Source organism: Molossus molossus, unplaced genomic scaffold (genome assembly GCF_014108415.1).
Source record: "Molossus molossus isolate mMolMol1 unplaced genomic scaffold, mMolMol1.p scaffold_m16_p_3, whole genome shotgun sequence".
NCBI lineage: Eukaryota > Metazoa > Chordata > Mammalia > Chiroptera > Molossidae > Molossus > Molossus molossus.
Window position 1 is genome coordinate 16,273,203 of NW_023425366.1, and position 25,188 is coordinate 16,298,390.

The 25,188-nt window shown below is 43.9% G+C and overlaps 1 protein-coding gene across 2 annotated transcripts in view; it reads left to right on the forward strand.

Moving 5' to 3' along the window:
* DROSHA (drosha ribonuclease III) overlaps positions 1-25,188 on the forward strand; it is a 115,740-nt gene that overhangs the window by 85,087 nt on the left and 5,465 nt on the right. For both annotated transcript variants that reach the window (XM_036279324.1, XM_036279325.1), the window contains 7 exons: positions 1,354-1,424; positions 6,844-6,888; positions 9,067-9,224; positions 10,611-10,716; positions 21,084-21,225; positions 23,153-23,235; positions 23,325-23,428. In XM_036279324.1, coding sequence (XP_036135217.1) covers positions 1,354-1,424; positions 6,844-6,888; positions 9,067-9,224; positions 10,611-10,716; positions 21,084-21,225; positions 23,153-23,235; positions 23,325-23,428 — 709 coding nt within the window. The remainder of the gene's footprint in view (positions 1-1,353; positions 1,425-6,843; positions 6,889-9,066; positions 9,225-10,610; positions 10,717-21,083; positions 21,226-23,152; positions 23,236-23,324; positions 23,429-25,188) is intronic.

Here is a 25,188-nt window from a genome sequence, read left to right on the forward strand (position 1 = left end):
GGCCAGGCAGACATGATTCAAGACCTTCCTGAATCATTTTTTCAGCTCCGTGTCTTCGCCAAGTTATCGAATCTCTCTGAGCTTCAGTTTTCTCATCTATGACGTGGAGATAGTATTACTTACTCCACAGTTATTGCAAGGAGCTTCATGTCCAGTCCTGGCGGCATTTAGTCCAGAGCAAAGTGGCATATACCCTACCTCAGATCACCTACTATGAGCCTAAAGCCTGGAATTCCTTTGTAACACCCTCTTACTGAGGCCCCCAGGAAAGTGGAGATATGCATGGGGAACGGTTTGCATAGTGCGAGGGCATGAGTGCCCCAAACCCCACCACATAAAAATCCATTCTCAGTATAAACAGGTATTTGGGAATTTCCTCTTTAATGATCGAAGAGATTTTTTTTTTCAACAGGCTAAAAACATGCTTTATTATTCTGGCAAATATGGTTTTTGTAACTGTACACTTCCAGTTAGGGGAAGATGAAGTCGGGGGTGGAGAGAGAGTGTTACTGATACCAATTTGACACGAAGACAGCTTCAGGTCCCAAAAACGTTGGCTGATTCGTCCCATCCATTTGTCTGGTGGTGCAGTCACTTAGATCCAAGCCCCATCCTCCCTGCTCTGCCGTCCTCCCCTTGAGATCAGAGCTCCAGCAGGGTCTGTCCCGCCACTGCGATCGTTGTTGTTGTTATTATTACTATAAGTATTAATAGATAATAAATGTATTTAGTTATCAAAAGCTCTAGTGACTAAGTGTCTTAATATTTTACATTAAAAATTGCCTTTCTGAAGACATTTATAAAAATATGATTTCAAGACTATATGACTACCCTACTCCAGAGTTATTTGATATGCAATTAAAATGTTACTATAGTACTTACTGGTTATGATTAATGGTAAATGTGTGTATGCAGTGCTTAATTATTTCAAAAACTTATTTATAAAATAAATAATTATTTTAAATGAAAGATAAAGCTTGTCTTGATTACTTGGGTTTTACTTGTGGTCTGAAACATAAATAATATAGAAAATGAAACATAACATTTTTGTAAAGTCACGTATTTGTGCATAGTAAGGTTCACACCCATACCTTTTATGGTAGTTCATATTTGTCCTCTTTTACGTAATATTAGATTTAGATTTTAGTAAATTGAATTTTGTAATTTAGTCTCATTTATTACACGAAGCACAGCCAAAAGAGGAAAAATGCTACACTTAAAAAATAGTTTCTGATCTTGTCTATTATTTCTGTGAGTGGGTTCTGGCTTGCCTCTTTGCTTTTTATGGAGATATGTAATTTTCTCTGAATATTAATGCAGCCTTCCTCTGGGCATTCTCTTCCTTTTATCTAGGAGCTGTTTACTTGGAGGGAAGCCTGGAGGAAGCCAAACAGTTATTTGGACGCTTACTCTTTAATGATCCGGTATTTATCTCGACTCATTTGATTTTTCTCAGTTACATATCATTACAGAAGATTTCATATCAATTAGTCTTTGTGTTTTAAAGAACGTGTAGGAGCAGCAAGTACCAAAAATAGCATATTCAACTCTGCTGCAGATGGGAGAGGTCTGGGGACCTTTACCGAGGAGTGTCTCCTCCACTGTCTTCCCTCCTGGCCACGTGTACATGAGATGTGAATATAAGTAGAGTAGGACTTTGCTTCGTTTTGAAATGTCTTGGAGTTAATGATTTTCTGTTTTATCGTCATTGGGTACCTACCCTATGCAGGCTTAGTTGAAGCTCTAGCCTTTTGGCTTTTTGTTAATGATTTGTTTTTATGTAAGTTATGTAGACTAGATAAATGTATATTTAAGGAAGTCCATTCATAGGGAGTTTCTGATAGGGCTATGAGTGAAGAATATGGAAGTACTTTTTTTTAAAGCAAATTATAGTTTAAGAAAAGTGATAGATTCTGAAATAGTTTCTGTTATCACTAAAGTACTAAGCTGTGAATATGGCTAGAGCTCCCTTTTTCATCCTGCATGTAATAGAGCACACTGGATGCTTTTTGTGCCAAAACAAGTCAGTTTACCATTTAAAGGGAGAGGCAGCTCTGTGTTCTAAATTGAAATGTCATTATAATTGAATGAAATAGCCCTCGCGGAGCAATAAAGAACACAGGAAGCCAGTGTTTTCAGCTTTTGTGCAACCTTCAGCGTAAGTGGCTGTCATATGTTATTACTGTGTTACTTAGGGTCGTTTAAAAAAAAAGAATCAGTAGTTCTAAATAATGGGACCTGAATGATATTCTTATCTGAAGATACGATTTTTTAAAAATCTGTTTTTATAGATATGTGATGATTTTATATGTTTGAATTTCCTCCTGATGGGAAAATTATGTACAGCTGTTTCATGTCCCTGTTTTGTCCTACACCCATAAACAAGTGTGCATCTTGATTTATGTCCGTAGCCGACGGCATGCGTTTGAAGTCTTTTTCTCAAATCTGAAAATATCTTTGTTCTGGCCTTTCTCTTTTGTTGGCGATTGCAGACACCTCTGTGTTTCGTTTCCTCCCTCCAGTCTTGTCTCTGTGTGCCCGTCTCTTCGTGAACTCGTCCCCCTCCCCCAGCTACCCCCCCTCCCATCTTACCTGCATTTCGCATCCACTCCATTCCTGTTTGCCTGAGTTAAATGCAGCTTTACACTTTGTGTGCTTAATTGCATCAGTTTTTGTTTAGATTCTTTCTCCTTTAAACTGCTTCTCCCCCTCGTCTCCTTAGCAGCTTACCTTCCCTCTCCAGCACCGCGTGCCGTGACGGCATGTGCGGTGTTAATAAAGATTTGTTCGAGGAGTGAAGTGAATAAATGACTAAATGAAGGAGCAGAGTCTGAACATTATCTTACACATGGCATGGCTGAGATTTAGAAGCCATGTAGTGTGCCTTTATGAAACAGGACAGGGCTTGGTCACACAGGGCCCTTGCACTGTGGCCTCTGCCAGCGCGCCCCCGGGCTTCTGACTCACGGGACACCTGCATGTTGGTGTGCATTCATCAGCTGTGGTATGTGAGAGATGCTAGCGAGCCTCTGTACTCTTTTTGAGTAATGGTATTGTGCAGGTCCAATCTGCCCAAGACAGACAGGGACAGACCTGCAGGCTGACAGAGCTGGAAGTACTGACTCCATGCTGGGAGGGAGGGAAGAGGGATGGCTGAGCCTGGGCTGGGGCATGTCGAAGAGGGCCAGAGAGGCAGGGATCCATTCTTGGTTGGTTACCCTGTCGGAAGCCAGATTAGAAAAGGCAAGGGGTTAATTTGGGATTGGGTGCTGTCAGGAGCCAAGGGAAGCTGAGCAATCGAGTGTCGCCAGTATTTATTTCGGGGGTAAGACGAGGCAAAGCAGGTCAGAGGGCAGCACTGGCAGGACAGCAGTAGCCACTGAAAGAGGGGTCGCCCAGCATTACCGCTGCTGCCAGACCTCAAGGGAAACGTGGTTTCCTGCGAACCTTGCAGCTGGCTTTGTCTGTGTCGTCCTCCCAGCCTGAAATAGCAGGGCTGCTTTCTTTCTCTCAGCTGAGCTGGTGTGTACTCTTCCAGCCCCAGACATTTGTCGGTTCTGTGCTTCCTGGTTTGTGTCACCCTTCACGGTTTACCTAGTCCATGCAGAGTTTCAATCTGACCATCCCGGTGGCCCTCTTAGAAAGATAGGAGCGGTGACTGTGGACAGGTTCCTGTTCTCCCTCCCTGTCCTTTTGTCTTGACACAGCTGTCCCAGTATCCTGAAACTGGAAAAAGTGTCTTCAGATTGCCTCTGGGTAGATTCATGTAGCTGTCTCATAGACACTCATTTCAGCAGGTTCAGTGTTTGAACTCGTCACCTTAGCCCCCAAACATACTCCTCCTCCTTTGTTTTTATGATCTAAACCAGAAGCCTGAGGATTTTCTTTTATCCTGAAGCTTTTTTGTTCCCTGTATCCATTCAGTTCAACTTCTCTCAGTTCTGTTCCTAATGTCCCTTGACTGGGCTCCCTCTCGGCCGTCCTGCTGCTTTGGTGTTTGTCCTCGTCGCTCCGTGTAGGTCGAGCTCTTGTCTCCCCCACCTCTCCTTCCTGCTGCATTCAGTGTGTGTTTTTTTTGTTTTGGTGTTTTGTTTTGTTTTGTTTTGTTTTGGTACACGCCTATAGTGGGAGCCGAACCCGGGACTCTCTGGTCTGCAGGCTGCAGCTCCAGCCGCTGAGCCTATCCGGCTAGGGCCAGTGTGTCTTCTTTTTAACGCACAGAGTTGGTCATGGTCTTTCGGGCTTAAAATCTTTGGTTTCTTCACTGCCTACCAAAGTCTGCACTGCACAGCATGGTGTCTAATGGTTTTCATAATTTGACTCCTGCCTGTTTTTTCAGTCTTCGTTCTTTTTACTCCCTCTGTGCCATTCCAGGAATTACCTTTTTTTTAAAAAATTTTTTTAAAGAGCAGTTTATGTTCACAGTAATATTGAGAGGAAGACACCGAAATTCACTGTATTTTCTTTGCCCCACACATGCCCAGCCTCCCCCATCGTGTCAGGATCCCCATCGGAGTGGTGCATTTGTTGTAGTCAGGGAACACTGACACACAGAATCTGGCAGACGCCGTGGTTTACGTCAGGGCTCACTCTTCGCTGTTGTACATCCTGTGGGTTTGGAAAAATGTGTAATGATATGTATCCGGCATTTTAGTGTCATGCAGAGTGTGTTCACTGCCCTGAGATCCTCTGCGCTCTGCCGGTTAGGAGCTACCTGTTGTGCCTGCACACTGCTTACTTGTGCACTTGTGGGGCCCTGTTTTTAATCCCTTCCCTCTGCTGTTTGCTAATTCCCCGAGTTCTGAAGCTTTATCTGACACCCCCAGGCAGCATTTCCTAGCACTTAGTGTGTATCGCTGTCACAGAGCTCATCCGGGTTGATTACATCGTACCCACCTTTATTCCTCCCCACTCGGCTCTGAGGACAGGGATAGGGTCTGACTCATCTTAGTCAGCTAATACCTACCGGGTTTTCGGTAAAACTATATATGAACACATGTCCCAGCAGTCAACATTTTCCAAAGGAGCAAGCTGAAGGTAGAGGCGTTACCTACAAGCTGGAAAGGATAGACTGGCATTCCAGTCTAGATCTTTTCCAGAAATTTCCCTCTGACACCGAGGTGCAACAGAACCTCATCTCCATGTGCGGGGTAGATGGAAGGGAACCGACATGGTGAAAATAGTCTTGTTGTGAGGGGCAAGCTGTTACACCAAGATGGGTAGCAGCAGACATCAACAAGAAACCAGTGTTTTTTCGTGTGAAATACACAAGAGAAAGGAGAACGATGAGTCAGAAGGTCTCTGAGAATGTTGAGCTTTGGAGATTGGAGTTGGATGGAAGAGACAGCTGTTTGTCATGACTGCTAACACCCCCGCTGTTGACAGAGGTGTTTTCTGTGTGCCAGCTCATCGGCATCAGAGGGCCCTTCGCAGGAGCTACTGACACCGCCTGTCTTGTGCTGGAGGAGAGGGAGGCTCAGGGAGGTTAAGGAATCGCCAACGTGAATTAGGGTTGCGCCCGGGCTGCCTGACTCCTGCAGGCTTCCCCAACACTGGGCTCCCCGGGTTAAGGAAAGGTGAAAGGGTATTATTCGGTTCATTTGGGTGTGAGGTAAAAGGTGCTCATTCAGACACCCAGTGTTATGGACCGGTAGCTTGGAGGAGAGGTCCCGCTGCTGCCGATGAACAAGTCATCCAAACTGAAGCAGTGGGCGTGGGGAGCTCTCCAGAGGAGCCGGTCAGGCTGGGTCAGGAGGGAGGCCGAAGTCCGGAACATGTCCCTCTGGGTGTAGCAGGAGGGAAGAGGCAGCGGGAGAACAGGAGGAAGTTGCAGGGAGGGGGTGACGTTCAGTGTAATTCAGGCCCCAGAGAATTCAAGGAAAGGTTACTGAGTTGGTTAAGAGAAGTCCTTTAAAATGTCTTAAAAGAACAGTTTGATATTTAAGCATTTTTTAAATATTGGCCAAAAAAACCTAGGTTTATTTTTTTAAGATGCAAGTTGTACAGAAGTATCAGGTATTTTATTTCACTTTGTCATCATATCTTATGTTGTTACAAATGATAGTAAATTTTCCTATACTTCTTCCCATCCCCAAATTTAAAAAAAAAAAGACATATTTTTTCCTCTTAAAAAAATCTTTCATTATTCATTTCAAAAACCTAACATCAAGGTCAAAATGTGATTCAGCCAGAGGCTCCCTAGAGTCTCAAAGTGGAGGAAAACCGCTTCGCTCCTGAGGACGTGCCGGTTATCGCTGCCCCAGATCTAACCCAGCGGGTGAAACCGTGGGCTGGGCTTTCCCACAGAACGCTCTCATTGCCTGTCCCAAGGAAGCATTTGTAGGGACTCAAGTAGAGTGTGGCCTTACTGACCTCAGAGTTTAGAACTGGAAGTGGGATGTTCTCAGCCATCTGAAAGCAGCTCATAGGATAATGAATGGGCACCTCAAATAGAGGACATTTGAGATGAGTTTTAATTACAGGAGGCACAGCTGATGCACGTTTCTGGGGAATGGTGAGCTAAACAATGTGATTAAAGCAGCAGCTTGATCCAATGTATTAGGTTAAGCAAATGTGTAACTTAGTTTCAAAAAGTATCTTCGACTCCTGGGGATGGGGTGGCTCTTTTCCTCCCCAGCTTAATAGGCTAATTAGAGTCACTATAGGCAGTTTGAGTGGTGAGTACAGTTAAAAAAAAATTAGTTTGCTTGCACTATTGAATTTGCAATAAGAGGAGTCAGCATCAGAAATAGTTTAGTATTTCACATAATGGCATTTTATTTAGTACTCCAGAGCATGCTAAATGGCTCCCATAAGTACTAAAGGCATCACTCCATTTTCCAGGACCTGCGCGAAGTCTGGCTCAATTACCCTCTCCACCCACTCCAGGTAAGTGTGGCCTCTGGTCTGCAGTGGGCTTTATAACTGCCGGTATTCCTGTTACTTTCCTTTGCTTTATTTCCCTCCTGACTCTATCCTTGCATTCCCTCCAGTGTCGTTATGACTTTAAGCTGGGATGTCAGAACTGGAAAACTTTGGAGCAAATAGTAAAACAATCCCAATACGTTGCATTTTCATGGTCTGGGGTGAGGTGGGGACTGGGACGTGTCTCCCCTTACAAGGCAGGAGGACTATTTGTGTGGTTGTGGTTTGGTCCCTCTGCTTCCCCCAAAAGTGATATTCAAGCATATATTGACTCCAGTTTATCCACGTGCCTGCTCTTATAGAGAGAATATGGAAGCAGGTCTGGGCTTGTTACAAGGTGAAACAAACACTAAATTAACATTGCTAAATTATAACCTAATTTGGAACTTAGAAATTATAGGCTTTGACTTAGACTGCATAAAACATATTATAAATTAAAACCTTAGTACAGTGCAATAACTTTTTACTCAAGGTTTTAGAATTTTACATATTGTGACAGCCTTTTCCCCAGTTGGTTTAAAAATTTACACAATGGAATACTATGCAGCTATATAAAAAAAAAAAAAGGATCTCACCCTGGCCAGTTTGGCTCAGTGATAGAGTGTCGGCCCTCGGACCAATGAGTCACAGGTTCGATTCCTGTCAAGAGCACGTACCTTGGTTGCAGTTTGTCCCCAGCCCTGATTGGGGTCGTGTGGGAGCAACCAGTCAATGTGTGCCTGTCACATCGATGTTTTTCTCTCTCTCTCTACCACTCTGTCTGAAGATAAATAGAAAAATATCATCAGGTGAGGATTAAAACAATAAATAATAACAAAAAAGAAGGATCTCTTACCCTTTGAGACAGCATGGAGGGACCTGGAGATATGGTAAGCAAAATAAGCCAGTCAGAGAAAGACAAGTATCACATGATCTCACTTATATGTGGAATCTAATGAACAAAATACACTCATGTGTAAAATAGAACCAGAAGCGTGGAAACATGGAACAGACTGATGAATCTCAGGGGGGGGGGGGGGGGGGAAGGCATGGGAAGAGATTAACCAAAGAACTTATATGCATATATGCATTGCCCATGGACACAGACAATAGGGTATGAAGGCCTGGGTTGGGGCGGGAGCCATGTGGAAGGGAACAATGGGAGAGAGGGGGTGGTATTTATTTATTTATTTATCTTTTGCTTTTATTTCTATTTTACTCTGGAGATATACATATGCGTGTATATATTTATACATATATATACATATATACGTATTGTTCTACATGCTTATATATATATATAAAATAAGAATAATCACTAGTGACTGAACTGTCTCATAAGAAGCTTTACAGTAATAAATGGTATTAATTTAAAGTACTTTAGAAATATTTCATTAGTGTGAAATTGGCCAAAGTCATTGGAAATGTTCATTTCAATTACACTTTTCATATTTGCTCTCTGTCAGTTGTCAAAAACTCATTATTATGTTGAGCACCTGCCTAGTGACATGATGTTCTCCGTTGTAAGCCGAGTCCAGTTTCAGTGATGCTCATTTGCCAAAATAGGCTGGTCCCTGGAAGACACGCAGTGGTCAAGTTACTCTAATACAGTGGTTCTCAAAGGGCAATCCCCAGACCAGCAGCATCTGTGTCACCAGGGAACTCTTAGGAAGGCCAGTTTCCGGTCCTCACCCCAGGCATACTTCCTCATCCCAGGCATACTTCCTCATCCCAGGCATACTGAATCCGAAACTTGGGCGTAGGGCCTGGCCACGTGCATGAAGAAGCCCTGCAAGGGCTCTGCTGAGTGCTAACCTCTGAGACCCACTGCATCACTAGATATATATATATTCTCTACCAGCAACTCTGCAGCTTGCCTCTTCCTTGGAGAGTTAGTATAATACTTGGGATTTTGAACTATCTGTGTACAGTACTTGGCCTTGAAATTTGATAGAAGATTGGAAAATATTATTTGAACCTTCTTTAAATATTAGGTTTGTTTGCCCTTCTAAGGGATGAGAAAGAAGCTTCCATGTTTTATTGGCCTTTCAGAAATTTCTGCCCATGGGAGAAGGAATTTGCAAAACATTATCCTAGAATTGATAATTACTCTTGTAACCAAAAACTGTACGTGATTTTTAATTTATTTCTTTTTTCCTGTAGCTACAAGAGCCAAATACTGATCGACAACTTATTGAGACTTCTCCAGTTCTACAGAAACTTACTGAGTTTGAAGAAGCAATTGGAGTAATTTTTACTCACGTTCGACTTCTGGCCAGAGCATTCACGTTGAGAACCGTGGGATTTAACCACCTGACCTTGTGAGTTAAAATTACCCATGTAGTCCCATTGTGACCATTTAAACAGGCAGCCCTAAGCCTTTGCCACACGTTCCCTTCAAAGAAATCAGGGTTTCAAATATATTTCTAGGAAATCATGAGATGGCTAAGTAGCCAGGCCCTGGCTTGGACCAGAGAATATGCTCCAGTACAGCTATTTTTGGTTTCATTGTCATGCATCTAATTCTTTCATAAAGTATAAAAGAAGTGTGAAGGAAGTAAACACTTTTCTGTAGATGGATAGATATGAAATATTTTGGGTTTTATAGGCCATGTGGTCTGTCTCAATGATTTGATTCTGCAATAGTAGTGTAAAAGCAACCACAGAATAAATATAAATAGATGAACATGGCTGAGTCCCTATTAAACTTTGTTTACAGAAGCAGGGCATGGGCTGAATGTGGCACTCCAACCCTTGCTCTAGATGAGTGACTTGAAGATGAGCTGGTATAATAATAAAGAAAATAACCAAAATGTTATTTCTTTGCATGCTGTTTTTTATTCCGTTTTGGATCCCTTCCCTCAAATCAAATTGTCACAACTCTCTTTAAACTAAAGATGAAAGAATCTTGTCAGTTTTTTTTGTATTCTTAAACCAGATTCCAGATTCGATTAATGTAATGTATAGAGGAGTGGGCAAGAGTAGGTCTAGAGTTGCTCTTATGGGAAAATACAAAATAGTAAATAACAATACAAGAATAAACTCTGTTTTGCATACTCACAACTATAAATCTACTTTTGCTCACCCCGTATTTCAATAAAGATGTAAAGATTTAGCCTGGCCTGTGTGGCTCAGTGGTTGAGCATCAACCCATGCACCAAGAGGTTGCTGGTTCGATTCCGGCCAGGGCACATGCCCAGGTCGTGGGCCCAATCCCCAATGGGGGCATGCAGGAGGCGGCCAGTCGATGTTCTCTCTTATTGATGTTTCTGTCTCTCTCTCTCTCTCACTTCCTTTCTCTCTCCAAAATCAGTTAAGGGGAAAAAAAAAAAAAACAATGTAAAGATTTAGCAATGAAAATTCTTGGACCTTTTTGCTTTGTTTTATCTGTATAGATTGTGCAAAATTGTTTTCTTTACTGTACTTTATCTTTCAGTTGGTCCTCCTCAGCTTCTGGTCTGGCAGCATGTATACTGGCCTTTATTTAGCAGAGGTTCTTAGTGCTCCCTGCACTCTGTTTGAAATCTCAACCTGGGTTGACTGAGATCTCTTCTCACTGAGGAGTGTGAGGGAATTGCATTTACTTTTGTGCTTTAAAGCGAGATGAAAAAATACATTGCCTATTAAAATGTCTATTTTAAAAATTCTGTTTTTTTGAAATTTATAAATACTTATTGATCTCTTTACATTGATGTTTCTTTATTCAGAGGCCACAACCAGAGGATGGAATTCCTAGGTGACTCTATAATGCAACTGGTAGCCACAGAGTACTTATTTATTCACTTCCCAGATCATCATGAAGGACACTTAACTGTGAGTTTGTGTTAAATCACTCCCTCCAGTAAGATTGATGTACAATAGAGAGCCAAATATCTATTCATGTAACTGATGACTGACTTCTTGGTGACTTTAGCATGCACATCATATGCTTTTATTCATTTCTTTATGCAAATCGTGTACAAAGCAATGTATGGTAAGAATTTATTTTATACCACTTCATTTAATGATTACTTTGTGCAAAAACATTGAGCTAGGTTCATGGGAGGAGCAAATGTTAGTTGACACCTAGTTCGTCCATAAGGAGTTTAAAAACTATTAGAAGTTAAAGATATAAGTAAATAACTACAAATTCTATCTATCTATCATCTACCTATATATCTATAGTGTGTATATGTGCACACATACATGTACACTATACAAGGTATAAATAAGTAAGATAAATACAAGGGAGAACCATCTTAGGTATTACAAAGAGGCATAGGTAAAATGCTCACTTGTGCTGTTTAGGAAACAATAAGGTTTCATTTGGATGTGGAATTCTAAGGAAGCTTCATGGATGTGATGATGTTGATGGGTAGTATTTGGCCATTGGAAGTTAGAGGGACGAAATTTCTGTGTAATGACATTCCATACATTGGGACTGCGGACATAAGTGCATAGCATGGGAAATGACAAGGTGGAGAGGCAACAGGGACTCAGTGATTTACTGACCATGGGAATGGAAGGGACTCACAGAGACAAGGTCTGATTTGTGGACAAAGTGAAACGGTCCCCATTCCGCTCACTTTGTCTCATTTTATAAAGCTTTATTGAGCTTTTTTATTTGCTGTGTACTTTTACTCTGTGAAAATGGTCAATAATATAACTGGAACAGTGAACCAAACTTCTCTGCTAACTAGTCATGATCTTTCAGGAACAAGGAATAACAGTCCCTCTAGAACTGGGCAGAGAAAGCAAATGCTTTTATTGGGCAAAAGAAAAGGACATAGTCCCCCCTTGTCTGTGGTTTCACTTTCTGCAGTTTCCATTACCTGTGATCAGCCACAGTCTGAACATATTAAACGGAAAATTCCAATAAACAATTCATAAGTTTTAAATTGCTTGCAGTTCTGAGTTGTGTGATGAAATCTTGTGCCGTTCCACTCCTGCCTGGGCTGTGAATCATCCCTTTGTCTGGTGTGTTTCTACTGTTTTTGCTACCTGCCTATTAGTCACTCAGGAGATCGACTGTCACGGCATCGCAGTGCTTGTGTTCAGGTCGCCCTCATTGTACTTTATAATGGCCCAGAGCGCACGAGTAGTGATGCGGCAATTCAGATATGCCAGAGAGAAGCCGTGAAGTGCTTCCTTTAAGTGGGGAGGTGAATCCAGCACAATAAGATATTTTGAGAGAGAGAACATATTCATGTAATTTTTATTACAGTATATTGTTATGATTTTTATTGTTAGTCATTGTTGTTAATCTCTTACTGTGCCTCATTTATAAATTAAACTTTATCACAGATATGTATGTATAGGAACACAGTGTGTGTATATATATAATAGCTTTGGGTACTTTTTGCAGTTTGAGGCATCCACTAGGGTTCTTGAAGTGTCCCCTTTTAAGGACTGCTGCAGTAGAGCACTAGGATATAGGTCGTTCGTGCAGACTTTTTCATTATGCTTGAAGCAAATAGAAAGTCTTTTGTACTTTGCATTTCTACAAATTTTATGCATGTTTTGCTTTGAATATAATTGGATCTTATCTCTGCAACTGTGAACCTTGGAATAGTTTGTATGAGACACAAACATTAGAATTAAAGAGAATACAGTGATTTGGCTATGTTTACATGTGATTTTTCAGCAGAATTTCTAAGCCCAACAAAACACTGTCCTTTCACTTACTCAATGAATATTTATTGTGCTTCTACTCTATCCCATGTGTCATTCATTATGTGGGAAATCAGCAGTGCTGTTATTTTAAATTTAATTTAAAATGAACAGTTTGATTACAAAAGTTAACTGCTTTTAGATGGAAAAAATTTTCCTCTTGAATTAATATTAAATTCTTAAGAACATATAAGCATATACCAGAGATAAACTAGTGTCTAGAATCTTTCTCCATGTTAGGGAATCAATAAATGCTCGTTTAGTATCTTCCATTAGGGAATAGACTTCATAGCTGTCAGAATGTCTGGTTGGTCTGAGAAATGGCCAAACCAAACCAAAGGGCTTGAAGTAGTAATTCATTGTATGGCCATATAGAGGCCCCTGTTGAAAATGTGAGACTTAAGTGCACACATTACCCCTGTACTCCCACAAAGCTATATGTGAGCTCCAAGATTTTGTGGGGGTGGGCTGTCACAGACCAAGGTCACTGCTTCCTGTCACTGCAGCCACCCCCCCCCCCCCCCCCACACACACACACACACACTGAACAGAGGAGAAACCAGAACTCGGCAAGTGCTGTCCCAGGTCTGAAGGCAGCCCAGGCTGCAACAGGAACTCGTGCCGTGTTCTTTCCGAAATCATTGCAATGCTATAACTGTAATTCTATCCAAAACTACATCTGCTGTCTTAAAATTAGTCAGTTAAGGAGAGCTTATTAAAAAGATGTTAACAAATGACAATGTTATTATATGATGGTTTTTATTAACTATATTCACAGAAAGCTTTGGTAAAAATCAATAGGACCAACAGATCTGCTGGCAAAACAAAGATGATCTATCATCAGTTAAATACATATTTCAAAAGATATTAACTCTCAGTGGTATGAATGGTTGCTTCCTTTCTCCTTCCTGAACCCTTGTCTTGCTTTGGCTTCTATCACGCTGCACTTTCTTGGTTTTCCTGTCACCTCTTCAGCTACTGTTTTTTTAGCCTCCTTTGCAGGCTTTTTTATCCTATGTAACTGATGAATATTCTAGTCTAAAAGGCTCACTCACTCCTACGTCATTTTCTCTTCTTTCTAGGGTCTGTCCTAGGCAGTCTCTTCTGTGTCTACCATGCTTCACTCTGTAGACAGACCACTTTGAAGCAGATCTCTTCAGTCCATTTCTTCTCTGAGCTCCCCTCCCAGCTGCCCTCTCAGCATCTCTCATGCTCAGGACTGAACTTCCAGCTTCTCCCATCTGGTCCTCTCCCAGTGTTCCCGACCGACTGAGTAGCAGCATCGCTTACCCAGTGCTGCAAGCCAGAAACCTAGGCATCATCTTTGATTCTTCCCGGTCCCTCCCTCCCCTATATTCTAGATCATTCACAAGTCCTGACAGTACAGCCTTTGAGTAGCCACCCCCTCTGGGTCACCCAGAGCTCTCCGGCTCACGGCCTGGACGGCCCTACCAGTCCTGCACAGCTCCCAGTGTTACGGGAATACGACTGACAGGAGACCCGTTAGCAGGGGTGGCGTTTATGAAATTGCAAAGGATAGGAATCTTCAGTTTGTGTTTATGCAAAGTACTGGCAATGTAGCATGCTCAGATTTCCCCCTGGGATGTAGGCTGCTATTTGAAAGCTGGCCTTTGCCATTCTCGTGGGCATTTTTGACTCTGCCCTGATGTACGCTGTTTCAGGCGGAAGCCGGTCCGCAGGCCCAGGTCTCAGCCTGCTGGACAGTGCTGCAGCTTCCCGCACTGGTCTCCTGCATTAGCTCTCGCTCCCGTCCAGCCTGTTTACATGCTCAGCAGGTGGGGTTTTCCACCGCAGATCTCCTGTGACCTCACAGCCCCTTCGTCTGCAGACCGGTCGGTGGTTCTTCTCTCCCCGGCCTCTTCCTATTGGAGTGTCCCGGTTCTCAGACCCCTCTTCCTTTCTCTGAGTTCCTCGCATGCGTGGTGTCATGGCTTTGATGACGTCTAGGCACTGCTTCCTGACTTATGTCTTCAGCCTTTACTTCTACCCCTGACTCCAGGCTCGGATCTCTGTGTGCCATCTGTAGATGTACTCGGATATCTAGATGAACAGATGTACTGGAATCCCTCGTTGGACTTCTGTTAGGCATCTCCAACCTAACATGTCCAAATCAAAACTGATCTTCACCCCCAAACCTGCTTTCCTAGGTGTTCTCTGTATCAGTAAGGACGGTTACATTCTGCTTGCTCAGGCTAGAGCCGTGAGCATAGCCTATGGATTGTACCTTGAAAGCTTGCCCGCAGTGTGACTACTTTCACCAGCTCCACTGTGACCTTTCCCCTAAGTTATGGCCTTCGCCTTCCAGCTAGTCATCCCCACCCCCACCCCCATTCCTCGAGATGTGTTCAGCGCATCATCTAGAGAAATCGTTTTCCTACAGAAGTCAGATTACAGCCCTTCCCTCTGTAGACCAGAGATCTCCCATCTCAAGGGCGGAAGACAGTGTTCTTACCTACAAGACCTGCCTCCCCACATCCTCTGCCCTTGTCTCCTAGACTGTGCACATTGACCTCTGTGGGATTCCTCAGGGTGCTGAGCAAGCCTTTGCCTTACGCCTTTGCACATGCTACGGCCAGATGATCTCTCTCCTCCTTCAGGTCTCTGTTCAGTGTTATCTTAGCGGGAGACCTTCTTTAACCTCCCCTCTTAAATAGTAACCTCTTCCCCATGTCCCTAGCCCCCATACCGAGCCTGGAGCTTCATCTCCATTTTGTCCTTAGCACATACTATATATTTCACTTGTTTACCGTGCATCTTCTCTCATCGAAGTGTAAACTCCATGGAGGGCAAGGCCTTTTGTCTGTTTTCTTCAGTCCTGATACCCCAGGTCCTTGGAGAGTTCCCGGTGTGTCTGTGTGAATGACGGTTGCTATAGGCCAGTCTAATGCTCTTCAGTTGTTCTTTGGATAGTGACTAAAGAAGCAGCAAGGCCCTGAGTGGACTGGCCTGCCCACCTGCCTGGCCTTGCGTTGCCTCTTTTTTTCTTTTCTTGTTTTTATCCTCACCCAAGGGCATTTTTGCATTTTATCTTTAGATAGAGCAGGAGGGAGACAGGGAGGAAGAGAAAGAGAAACATCTGTGTGAGAGAGACACATCGACTAGTTGCCACCCACACAACCCCAACTGGGGCCGGGGACAAACCGCAACCGAGGTACGTGCCTTAGCGGGAACCGAACCTGGGACTCTCTGGACCGCAGGCTGATGCTCTAACCACTGAGCCAAACCATCCAGGGCACCTCTTCTTTTCTCTGCACGCCCTACACTGGCCTGCTTTGGGTCCCTCCAAGTCCCATCCTGCCACTGGGCTTCGCACATACTGTTCTTCTACCGAGTCCGTTCTGCTTCCCGCCCTCGTTTCAGTGGCCTGGTGTCTCCTACTGTTCCGTCAGATGTCAGTTCTGACGCGCTTGGACGCAGGGGACGCTTTCCCTGATGGCCCCCACGTGGCTCCCTTCCTTGTTTCAGCTTGCCCGTCGCACTGACCAGAGGCTCTGCGGGAGAAGGAAGCGGAAGTGGCCATTGTCGTGTTTCGGGGAAGAAGCTGAAAACTTACTTATGAGTGTCTAAAGATTAAAATTAACCAAGCAGAAAAAGACAGATACCACGTGATCTCACTTATTTGTGGAATATAATGAACATAACAGTCTGAGGAATGGGGTAGACCCAGAGACGTGGAAGTGGGGTACAGACTGACAATCTTCAGAAGACGAGGTGGTGGGGGAGGGAAGAGATAAACCACAGAACCTATATGCATATACACATAACCAATGGACATGGACAACAATGCCGGGGATGGGGTGGGGGGATGGGGAGGAGGGTGTCAATGGGGTAAAAAAGGAGAAACATCTGTAACAAAAATAAAATTAAAAAAATAAATAATACATAAAAATTGCGGGGGATTACTTGTTACAGTTCCATTTGTTGGAGGGTGACGGCAAATTATTCATCATTGTGATTAAGAACACACAGCCACAGTGACTCACCCCGGGGAGTCGTCAGCCCGGCCACGTGCCTGCACCCTGGTTTGTGGTGAACGGGGCGACTGAGCAAATGAAGTCACCCTTTTCAGGCTTCAGATGCTGGTGGGGGAAAACACAGCATTTCACAAGTTGAACATTCAAAAAGGCCTACTTGGGAAGGAAGGTCAGACTTATAAAATTGTTCTAGGATGAGGTCCTAGTTCACAGACTGAAGTTTTTGCTTTTTGGGGTACAGCCTACCCAGTAGAGTCAGGCTAAGTAGTAAGAGGGTGGCAGAGAGCACTCACTCAGATCAGAATGCCTGTCTTGCCACATTTTTAAGTTTTAACTGTTGAAGTCAACTCTTTCCTTCTCTCTCAGCCTTTACTACAAGCTACTGAGCTAAAGGAGTCGCCAATGCCACGGCCACTACGCGTGAGGCACGTGCCCAGTGGCGGCGCGCACCACCAGGATGAGCGTGCAGACGTTTTCCTTTTTAGTGGAGTGATTTGGGAAGATGAGAAAGCAAGGGTTACAAATAAAAAGTTTGAAAACCTGTGATCTAATCCCTTCCTGCCACCTCCAGACAGCACTGAGCATAAATCATTCAGACAAACGGTGTCTTATCTACAAGATCTCCTTGAGAGGATGGATTCCACAGCCTCCTGGGTGAAAATTTCTGTCACTGGTATAATTTGGCTTTTGCATCCTGCCTGATAGCATTTGTGTACCTTTTCTTCAGTTATCACGGGAAATGGAGACCATCTGGCTACACTCTTGGTGTAATAGACCTGTGTGGCGCATCACTGTCACTTTTAATAACATATCCTGCTCTCACCCCATGCTCCTGTAGGAAAATCCTCTGAATAATAATCACAGTCTACTTGCTTCACACTAGGTGGCCCTCTGGTAGCTCGTGTCCCGCAGCTGTGGCTTCCTCTTTAGAATCAAGAATGGAGAGGGTGATTGAAGGAAGAATGCCAATATGTCTTCTTTTTTATTTGTTTTAAACCAATAAACCTTTTCCTCATTAAAATTTAAGTTTAAACTAATTATAAAAGACTGCTGTGCGGAGATAATAGAAAACATCCTGAATTCTCAGAAGCAGAGTTTGAGATTTGCGATGTGCATTTGGGCCCCTGCCTCTGCATCAGGAACTTGGCTTGTTTTTGGTCAGCTTTACAGAGAGCCTGAAATACAGCTTTCTTCACTTTTTCTGATTTCAAATGAAATTTCTCAGGGAGGGGGTGTTCAAAAGAAAGACAGCTTAGCATTTGGTAAAATAGAAAGCTTTGAAGAAGTTAAGTGGAGTTGTATACAGTCGTATACATTCTGCATTGAAGACCAGTTCAGAGGAATCCCTAGAGCTTTCTGCAACCTCTTCCTGTAACCAGAGGAAGCGTGTCTTGCCTGATGATGCCGTCATGGATAACAATGGCAGCGAGCATTACTGGGTGTTTGCTACGTGCTGGTCATAGTACTTAGATTGTATATTCATTCATTCTATTCCGAGTTCAGGCTTTTCATTGTACGCTGATATGGTGGAAGGGGCTAGACGTCCCTCTGGGACTTCTTTTATAAGGGTGCTAATGCCATTCATGAAGTCTGCACCCTCATGACCTAATCACCTCCCAAAGGCCCCAAGTCCTAATACCATCATCTTTAGGGGTTAGAATTTCAACATATGCATTTTGTAGGTCACAAACATTCAGACCATGGCACCTACCCTTCTCCCAGTGGTAGTCATTCTTTTCAGTTCTGACTCACTGTTAACCAGAATTTACCTACATGAGTTGTTTTAAATGCACATGTCCAGGTTACAGCCCCAGGAATTCTTAATTTCTTGGTTCTTGGAAGAGGCTTGAGCATATCAGAAGTACCTAATGACTCTGATTTAACAACTAGGTCAGTGAGCCTCTGAAACACTCGGGCTGGAGGGGACACCTACGTGCACCTGGCAGCTTCCAGGGTGTCGCAGTGGCTGGTTGGCGTGTTCGCAGCCCCCAGAGGAAAGCGGTGGGTTGTCCAACCTCTTGTGATCTTCAGCTCTGGGCACAGGGCCTGTCATAGACTCAGCCTCCACCCCGTGCACTGAGCGCCATAACCTCCGGTGGTGGTCTGCCTTGTGGTCCCGTCTACCCCACTGCTGGGCAGACAGCACGGTTCATTCCGAAGTGGGGTTCAGCAGAGGCCGAGCGTGGAAGTGTCATTTAAAGAATTGTCATTCGGACTTTTTTTGTATAGGCCAAGAGTGAGGTCTTGCCTGTTTTCAACTCACCTTCTAACTTTGCACGGAGTACGGCTTCCTTCCCCACTGATTGGGTCGGCTCTGAGTTTCAGTGAGATCTTAAAGCTCTTGCTTTCTACCCGCCGTTCTGCTGCCTGAAGGCCTGTTGGCATGTTTGAAACAGAACGGGAGCATTTCTGTTCCATCTCCACTGCCTTCTTCCTCCTCCCTCAGACATGTCACTGTGCTGCGCTGAGCGAGGAGGATCCCTTCTGATGGACGGTGGCCGCCAGGGCCCGGTAACCAGCCGTGGCTCGTGTGTGCTCATGTGTCACCAGGCCTGTAGATTCTGAGGATGAAATCTCCATATATGCATCCTAAATCAGTTTCCTCCTCTCACCAAAGCATATATCGAGAGAGAACCCAACTTGCTCGGCATAGCCATATTCTCAGAACAGCCCTCCTGTCCCCCGTGGCCTCTACTTGGAGGACGCCACTCCTCCCATTAGAAACCCAAACCAAAAAGATGTCTTCCTTCCAGCTCAATTATTCTGTCATTACAAGATATTAGGCTGGTGGACTCCCTATTGGTTGGGTCTCCTGTTAATGTTATATGCGAGACCTTTTTAATTTTGAGCTTCTCTATGGATATTAATTTTAATGAAACACTATATTGAAGAAACGGTAGAGTTGGGGGAAGTAGGAGGAGGAAGGGAGCAGAGACAAGCAAAGAGTAATAGTCTGTAACTCAACAGCAAGTGCGGCTTATGAAGATCAAGTTGTAATTCTGCTTCATGGATCATTGTCAGACAAATTAAGAACATATTGTTTCTCATTTATCTATTGTCAAGGATGCAATCTCAAGCATTGAGAATAAATCTTGATTTTCATAAGCTTAGTTGACACGATGGAGCCACAGAGCATAAAACTTGCATCTAATAAAGTATGATGTGGAACTGCAGGGGTACGAAGCCAGCCCCGCTCCCAGCTGCCTCCTGTTCCTTGACCCTGGTGTCAGGGATGTTACTTAACAGGGAGGGATTGGAATAGACAAGATTGCTGCATTTGTTGTAAGAAAAGCCCAGTCTTAAAGATCGGGGACACTTATTTTCAGCTTTTGTTTGTGAGTTTCTATCTTTGTAGCTACCCTCCCGCCACACCCCTCCCTCCCACATCCCTAGAATGAGTGTGTCAAATTTCGCACCAGGCATGTCCATGGGCTCCTCTTCTGTGGGTTGGTGTGTGAATCTTATGCACTGCTCAGTGTTACCTGGATGGTTCATGGAGCACTCGTAGCTGACGGAAATGCCTCGTAGAGATTGTTTTGAATTCTTGAAGTTCAAATATGAAAATTATATTTTTATTTGATTAAAGATAAGGGTCTCAGTTTGAAAAATTGTAACTCAGGATATGTAGTAGAAATCTCTAAAATAATAAAAGTAAAAATGTAGTAAATAATTTAAGTGTTTTCAGTAATATTTAGTAAAACATCACTTCCTCAAATACCATAATACCAAAATTAGCATCAGTGCCGTGAACCGTGAAGCTTACTTTGGACTTTTAAAGGTGCTCACTTAAAGCTGGTGCACGTGAGGGAACGCAGGTCGGGTTTGCCGGTGGGGTGGATTGTGTTAGTTGATTGCAAAGGGCCACAGGGAACATGTTGGGGTGATGGAAACGTAGAAGAATGTCCAAACTCATCTAACTGTACTTAAATGGGCGTGTCTTATTGTATGTAAATGATACTTTGGTAAAATTGATATTTTAAAATTTTAATGTTCCTTTATTTAATAGCATCAAACTTAATGGAAGCTATGACCTTTAAAATAGTACCGCATCCCCTACACCACTGGTCACTGTAGCTAAACAACTAAATGAACTATGTAAATGCCAGTTAGGTAACATCCTGGAGCACAGTAAGTTATTAAGGAGAAGCTGAGGTGTATGGAGTTGGTCACTGCTGCCCGGGGGTGGTGGTTGAGGGCAATCTCGTCCCCAGGTGTCCCTGTCAGTGAAATGGTCTCAGGCTGCTCGATCCCAACCCAGGAGCAAGAGAGACAGCAAAAGGGAAATGGTTTCTAATGTACCTTCTCTGGCCGGTGAACCCACCCACCAAGAGGTCGCCCGTTCGATTCCCGGTCAGGGCCCATGCCCAGGTTGTGAGCCTGAACCCTGGTGGGGAGCATGCAGGAGGCGGCCAGTCGATGTTCTCTCTCATCGATGTATCTCTCTCTCCCTCTCCCTTCCTCTCTCCCTAAAATCAATAAAGAAAAAAAAATTAAAAATAAGTAAATAAATACCTGTACCTTCTTTCCTTTGGCCAGTTGCTGCGAAGCTCTCTGGTGAACAACAGGACGCAGGCCAAGGTGGCGGAGGAGCTGGGCATGCAGGAGTACGCCATCACCAACGACAAGACCAAGCGGCCCGCGGCGCTGCGGACCAAGACGCTGGCCGACCTGCTGGAGTGTGAGTGCCCCCCCCCCCCCCCCCCCCCGGTCTGAGCACAGGGCCCAGCATTTCCCTCCTTTTCTCCCTGGGTTCTGACTAAGGGAACCTCTCTCCTGTTTGAATCTGTGTTCATGCTTTCCTCTGTAGCTTATTTGAAGGAGAATAATTTGGAGTTAAGACATATGAATAATGAATTTTATGTTCAATCTGTGTTCAGGGTGCCCCCTCCAGCCCCTCCACACCCCTGCACCCTAATGCTCGGCCCTCACATCCCTCGTGTGAAGCCCTGACAGAATATGAAGGTTGGTCACAGTGAATCAGAGCTTTTTTTTTTTGGCCTCCCAGCAGCCTTTATACAGGGACATAGAAGAGAGAATTTGCTCCCTCACTAACACTAACCATTGTTTCGAATGAACTCAGAGCTCTATGGACAGATGTTGTTCGCTCTTTCCAGTATGGTCTGTTAGCATCATGAATGATCCTGTTATGGCTGACTGAGGGATTATACACATCATCTATTGTTTCTGATGCTCCTTAAACATAAGTGGGCCATGCACTGGGCCTTGGAACCATTTAACGCTAAGGCGTTTTTGACCATTGGAATTATATACAGATATTCAAAAGCTGCTCATTTACCAAGTACAAAGGCAATCTGACTAAGGAACCTAAAAAAAATATTTTTCAATTAAAGAAAAGTAACTTAAGTATTAAAAGTATTTGTAAACTGAGTTTAGTTTTCATTCTCACCGGCTTTTTTTTTTTTAGCTCTATGAAAACTATTTTTATTGCTTTTTTTTTTTTTTTTTCATGAAATCGCCTTTTCTTTTTCATTAATTTATTTTTGTTACAGATGTTTCTCCTTTTTCCCCCATTGACACCCTCCTCCCCATCCGCCATCTCCCCCCTCCCCAGCTTTGTTGTCTATGTCCACTGGTTATGCATACATGCATATAAGTTCTGTTATTTCCTCTTTTAAAGCTCACCGTTTGTTTACTTGGTTAAGGTACCTTTCATTTTAATCCTCACCCGAGGATATTTTTCCCATTGACTTTTTGTTTTAGAGGGAATAGAAGGGAGGGAGAGGAGGAGGAGGGTGGAGAGGGAGGAGGAAGGGGGAGAGAGAGAGAGAGAGAGAGAGAGAGAGAGAGAGAGAGAGAGATGGATAGTTTGCCTCCTGCATGTTCCCACACTGGGGCTGGGGATCGAACCTACAATCCAGGTACATTCCCTTTACCAAGAATTGAACCCACGACTCTTTGGTGCATGGGCCAGTGCTCTAGTCACTGAGCCACACTGTCCAGGGTAGTTAAGGTACCTTTTAATGAAGGTGTCTTTGAGATCATTAATTAATGGAAAGTTAGATATATTGTTGTAGTCATTAAGCTCAGAGTTATATTTTTCTGTGTTTGGGCAGATTGAATCTATAAATTGTCCCATTTCTGTTCCTGAAATGGAACACAGACCCTTGTAAATGGGTGACCTCCTCAAGATTGGCAGGCCCCAGGGATGTGCTCATTCTGGTGTCATACCTGGTCTTCAGGTTTTATTGTGATTTATTTGACGTTAGCATGGTTGTGTTCCCAGATATCATTCTTCCCCTGCTGTGACCTCTGGGTGACCTCAGGGTGTTCCCAGATATCATTCTTCCCCTGCTACACAATAGCATTTTCTCTGTCATTTTAACTAACATAATTTAGCCCTTATCCAAATGTAATTCGAGCTTCATACTCCGTGACTTTGCATCTTAACCGCATATCGATACTGTTGCTTCTGATATTTGTGATAAAGAGTAGTTCTTGTTTAAAGAACGATGGAATGGCAATGCTAAAAAACAAAAGGACCTGGAAGATGAAAACTTATTAAAGCGTTTCTTCACCCCTAGGTCTCTTATTCTTCCTGGTAAGTGGGAGTGCTCATGGTTTATTTCAAATGTTCTCTTTTTCAGCATTTGTTGCAGCCCTGTACATCGACAAGGATTTGGAATACGTTCACACTTTCATGAATGTCTGTTTCTTTCCGCGGTTAAAAGTAAGCTCACATAGAATTTAAATTGGCTGTATGCTTTACATGTGGTGATCTCAACCTGTTACTAAATGCTTTTTGGGGCCTTGCTACAGGAGTTCATTTTGAATCAGGATTGGAATGACCCCAAATCCCAGCTTCAGCAGTGCTGCTTGACGCTTAGGACGGAAGGGAAAGAGCCAGACATCCCTCTGTACAAGTGAGTACTCCCTGCCCACAGCCAGCAGACCGGTGAGCTCAGAGCTGACGGTGGCCAGGGCCCTGGACTGAGGCTTCTTAACTGACTCGGCCCAACATGGAAAGTCTTTGGGCCCCTCAGTCTTGTTGCTCCAAGTAAGTGTGTCACTGTTGATTATCCAAGCTTCTTCCCGTCTCTAAAATGCTGTTAGAACTGCTCCCTATGAGGAAGACATGCTAAGATTAGGAGACCAAGATGAGAACAATTCAGATGGAAGCGTTTATGTACATTTTTGTATTTGTCTTCTTATTTCCTGTAACCTGTCGCTGACAGGTGCGCTCTCAGGCGGTCACTAAGAGGGGGCAGGTCTTCCCTGCTGCTGTGTTACTCAGACACGGGGAACTCCCTTCTCAGAACGTGTAGCAGAGCTGCTGAGTGCGTCCAAGTGTCTTCAGGGGCAACTCGTCCCTGTCTGAGTGATAGCCAGAAATTCAGGGGTGCCGGTCACTGTGCACACGCCTCAGCTGTGATGGACACAGCAGGTTTGACTCTTGAGTCCAGTAATTATCTCGAGGCTCAGCGCTAATTCAGAAGGTGGCTTCCAAGAGGGGTTACAAGGAGGAAGAATTATCCAAACGGGGTTGCTTCCCAACGCACTATCTGGGGGTGTGTTTCTGAGGATGTTTAAACATCCAGTCTTGGGACTGTTCACCCTTCTCTGCACATACAGGGCTGAGGACACAGGTTTGTGTGAGTGTTCCCCGTGGAATGCAAGCCCCCCTCCTGTGGACTTTTCCAACTTCCAAATACTCAAGGAAAAACACCAGAGTGGCAGCAGGGAATTTTAAATCTTTTTATATGTTTTCATTTAATAGTCACAACACAATATAGGCTTTTTAGCTAAAAGAAAAACTGAGCCCTGGCCAGCTTGGCTCAACGGTCAGATCATTGGCCTATGGACTGAAGGGTCTCAGGTTCGGTTCCCTGTCAAGGGCATGTACCTGGGTCACAGCTTTGATCCCCAATTGGGCGGGCGCATGTGGGAGGCACCTCTCTCGAATCAATGTTTCTCTCTCTTTCTCCTCCTCCCTTCCACTCTATCTAAAATCAATGGAAAAATATTCTCAGGTGAGGATTAACAGAAACAAACAAAAACTGAGGCCAAGAGAAATTTGTGTCACTCCACAGCAAGCTATAAACATTGTCCTAAGAAGCTGTCACTGCTAAACAGTGTTTCCTTTAGTGGGGGGAAAAATCCAAATGTTTAGAACTGGTATTTCAACATGTGCCTAATAAGCATAATGAATGTCCCAAATGTATTACATGAAAGGCTCAAAGTATTTTCTCATCAAAGCGATAATTAAGGTTCAAGAAACAGAATGAGGACGATACACTTCTCACAGCGCAGGCGTGGTTGCTGTAGGTGCTGCCGTCCAGGCCGTGCGCCCCCTCCCTCGGAGAACAGAAGCCCAGAGGAAATGACTGCTCCCTTCTCATAAATCCCCAAACAAAGGACACGGAGCTCGTCCTCTTCATCAAGATGAGGGGCTGTTTTACATAGTTGTTTTTTTTAAGATTAACGGGTTCATTCCATTATCTTTTGTTGGCTACTTTTAATTTCCCCTTTCCATGAAGTTATCAGTTTCCCCGCGTTTGAGATCTGCACCGTGTCATTAAAATCCGGAGTACCCGGAGTTTTGTTTTTCGGCAGTGGTGGTGTATGCGCGCAGTTGTGTTGTGGGCTCGGCATTATCGCACCCCTTCGAAATGATCTCAGATGT